This window comes from Rhea americana, unplaced genomic scaffold (assembly GCF_003343005.1).
Source record: "Rhea americana isolate MKP2758 unplaced genomic scaffold, rheAme1 scaffold_495, whole genome shotgun sequence".
NCBI classification, from domain to species: Eukaryota; Metazoa; Chordata; class Aves; order Rheiformes; family Rheidae; genus Rhea; species Rhea americana.
The window spans coordinates 149,465-153,104 of record NW_028186640.1 but is presented as its reverse complement, the minus strand read 5'-3'; the positions used below and the strand labels follow the sequence as shown (position 1 = coordinate 153,104).

The 3,640-nt window shown below is 63.9% G+C and overlaps 2 protein-coding genes across 2 annotated transcripts in view; one reads left to right on the top strand and one right to left on the bottom strand.

The window, feature by feature from the left end:
- The window catches only part of LOC146588828 (uncharacterized), a gene marked incomplete at its 5' end in the record, with an annotated part of 4,439 nt that extends 800 nt beyond the window's left edge, over nucleotides 1-3,639 (bottom strand). Inside the window, 2 exons of the mRNA XM_085317299.1 lie at nucleotides 134-208; nucleotides 3,017-3,639. Of these exons, the coding sequence (XP_085173425.1) occupies nucleotides 134-208; nucleotides 3,017-3,639 (698 nt within the window). The remainder of the gene's footprint in view (nucleotides 1-133; nucleotides 209-3,016) is intronic.
- Nucleotides 1-3,640, top strand: part of LOC146588827 (dedicator of cytokinesis protein 2-like) — a 78,960-nt gene that overhangs the window by 47,230 nt on the left and 28,090 nt on the right. The window lies entirely within an intron of this gene.

The following is a 3,640-nucleotide window of genomic DNA, read 5'->3' as shown; positions in this document are numbered from 1 at the left end:
CCCCAGCATGCTGGCTGCAGCATGTCCTCCCACCGTGCCACCACGAATGAGCCCCCAGCAGCGCTGCCTCGCGGCTGCGCTGGCACAGGGCCACCGGCGGGACCTCCGGCAGACCCACCGGGCTGCCTCCTACCTGTAGATGATGCAGGCRCAGTCCCGGCAGGTCCCGCAGTTGGCGATGTCCTGCCCCGTCCGGTAGGAGCGGCGCCTGCAGCCAAGGGGAAGCGCCATGAGCACAGGGCAGGTGCCCGCATTCCCGGCGCACTCCTGGCCTCCCCCCGGGGCAGCACGGTGCCCAGAGTGCTCCTGCACTTCTGCGCTGCACCCTCTGAGGCTGGCTCATGGGACTTGAATTAAGCCAAATGGCCCACGAGGGCCTCCGCCAGCCCCACAGCTCAGCTCAGCCCGAGCCCCACAAGAGGCGGCTCTGTCCTCCTCCCAGGTCGCTGCAGCAGGAGTTTGCACCCTGTTTCTGCTGCCCCAGTGCCCGGCGGCGTCCTCGCCAGCACCCCGTGGGGCCGGCGGTGTCCGCGCATCCCACGGCGCGCAGCCTCCGCGTCGCTGCACCCCGCGCCGAGACACTCCGCACACGGGGCCGGCTCGGAGCAGCCCACAGCCCCAGCTGAGCTGGAGCCTGTGTGCTCTTGGAGTCACCCCGCACCCCAGCGCGCTGCCGGGGGCTGCGTGGCGCCTGGGGCAGGGGACCCGCCTGGATGAAGGTGCTTGGCCACCCACCCTGCTGGCCCCCGCGGCTGCGCCGGCTGGGGGACCCCCAAGAAGCAGCCCGGCCGCCCCGCACTGCTTGCGTTTTCCTCTCGTAATGCTTTTCCCTGTTACGCGACCTCGATCGGGTTTTTATCAGCCCTGGGAAAGTAAGTCTTTTAATGTGACACATTATATATTACAATTGGGATTATACTGTTAGCCCATAAAGTAGATCGTGATACCTTTTATATCTGTGTAAAATATAGAGGTATTTGCACACACACACATATAGACACATGCATCTACATATGCGTGTGTGTATATACATTTATGTAACTTCGTATAAGCCAGGCTGCTCTGCCAGGATGAGGTCTAATGCAGACCTCCATAGCCAKGCTCGTGTTTTGGGTTGGGTATCACCACCTCCGAGGACCCGGCACATTGCCACGTGGGGTCAGACACGACTCGGTGCCCACGGTGGGCACCCCAGAGCCCCTTYCCCCCCCCCCCGCATGGTGCCAGGACACTGAGCCACTGCAAACAGCACCAGGCTGTTCCTCAGAGGAATGACACTAGGACATTTTTCATGTGATTTTCTACCCTGTTTCTTATGTCTCTGGGCATCTTGTTTGCTCATTTGACTGCAACAGTATACGGAGCCGAGATCTTAATTAAGCTGCCTGCAGCGAGGCTGAATCAGCCTCCCGAGCAGACAAGCACAGTCCTGACCGCAGAAGCGAGCCTGCCCTTTGCACAGGCATGGCCGGCCACGCCAGCGCTGCGCCCCAGCGGCCACCAAGCACTGCACCAGCGGGCAGGGGCTACACTGGGCACGGGGAACCGCCGTGCCAGTACCAGGGCTCGACTGCGCTGCAGACGGAGAGCGTCGACTGACTCCTGCCATTGCTCTCTCACTAATGCTCCTGAGGGATCCACACCTCTCGTTACCTAAGGCTGTATTGCCTCAAACGTGGAAGGAGGCATTTAGCAGTYACTTATTTTAGATAAAATAATGAAACATTTGCACAGGCATGAGGGCTCAGACTGGCAGGAGCTGCCYGTCTGGCAGGTCCAGCTCCCATCCCGTGTGCCCTCCTGAAGCAGCAATATGCCAAATGAGACCCCCAAGCACTGCCGCGAAGCGCGCCTTGCTCCGCGGCGCCCGCAGGCAACGCTCGCTCCGTATGCTTGGGGCTGGATGCTCCCAAACCACCAAGGCCGCTCAAGCCTCGGTCCTCAGTCCTAGTCCCCGCAGCAGCTGAGCCAGCACGGCTGCCGATCAGCCTGGCGAGGAGGCGCTCTGCAGCGCTGCGACCCCAGCGCGCCGGGGCCGCCCCCAAGGCAGGCGGTTTACAAACCGCCAACCGTGCCAAGCCAAGGCATGTGGCTTTTCCCTGGTCCATGGGAGCAGCAGAGGGCACCGAGCTAGGAGGGGCACCAGAGCTTAGGAAATCTTTTCACCCTCAGGGGGGTCAAGCCCCACGACAGGGGCTGAAGAGCTGGGAGCTCTCCCTCCTTGCAGATGGACATGGTCCTGAGGAACCTGCTCTAGCTGGACCCATGTGCAGTGGGGCTTGGGCYGGGGACATCCAGAAGTCCCTTCCCACTAGTCTGGGATATGATACAGGGTGGTTTCATCTGCATTTCACAGGCAGTTCTTGCTAATGCAAGCTTCGTTAGGCTTCGTAAATGGACCATTGCCCTGCAGTGATGGGAGCTGTCCTTGGGACAAGGGGAATAAGTCCCAGAACTGTTACGCAGGGCGCCAGGGGGAAGCAGGGATGGGCACRGGGCGAGCAGCTCTCCCAGTCTGGGGCTCAGAGCAGGCCCCTGTGTGAAAGGAGTTTGAAGGGTCTTGGCCCTGGGCCACYACAGACTAATCCTTAACATGTGGTATGGCTTGGCAGAACCAGCTGGGAGGCCGAGGAAGATTGGCTGGGGGGATGTCAGCCACCGGGGCTGCCTGCTGCGAAGGCTGTGTCCTGCATAACCCCAGGGCTGGGGCTCAGAGCGGGCGTGAGGACCACATGCACTTTGCAAACCTGCCGTATGTGACCCTACAGGACCTTGGCGGCTCTGCCCGGCGCTGGGCAGGAGCAGGAGGACTGGGGGCTGGGGGCTCAGTGTCTGCAGCGCCAGTCACTCCCTGGGCTGCGGCAGCGGCTCCTGGGGCTGCCTAGACAGCAGACCAAGCCTCCCACAGGAGAAACGTGCCCASGAAGCAGCAGGGACCCAGTCCTTGGCAGGGCACCACATCTTTCCACCCCAGCCCTCCCCCAGTCACATCAGCCCGCCCGCAGCCGCTGCTCACCCGTCCCGCTGGGCCTCTTTCTTCTCCAGGTCCTGGATGACGTCCAGCAGCACGCGGATGGTCTGTTGGCTGGTCTCCAGCACCCCTTCCAGGGACTGCAGCTGGGACTGCAGGTCCCCCCGGTTGCTGGGCCCTTGGGGCCCCACGGCCCCCTGTCCCTGAGATGTCTGGGCGTGCTCGTCCCCTGCCGGTGGTCCCACCTGCCCGTTGGCCGTGGCCACCAGCTGCAGAAGGTCCTGCACATGGCGGAGCGTCTCTGACTGCTCAGCGGTGAGGCAGGGCTGTGTGTGCCGGGGGCCCTGCGCCCCCCGGCTGGCCGGCTGTGCCCCCACGCAGGTGCCGCGACGTGCAGGCTCTGGCAGCGCGCCATGGGGGCCCAGGTGGCCAAGGGCTGGTGTCTTCTCCGGCGCCGTGACAGTGGAGCCGTGCCCGCCGGGTGCTGGCGGGATAGTGCTGCAGCTGGGGGCTGGCGGGGTGCAGCAGGGACCCCCCCACGGCAAGCTGCAGCGCTGGTGCTGGGGCGGCGGGGGGTCTCTTTGGGAGGAGCCCTGAGCAGGCTGGCGGAGCCCTTGGGTGTCCGTGGCGGGGACGGTCTGCTGGCGTTTCGGAGCGGGCTGGGGCAGC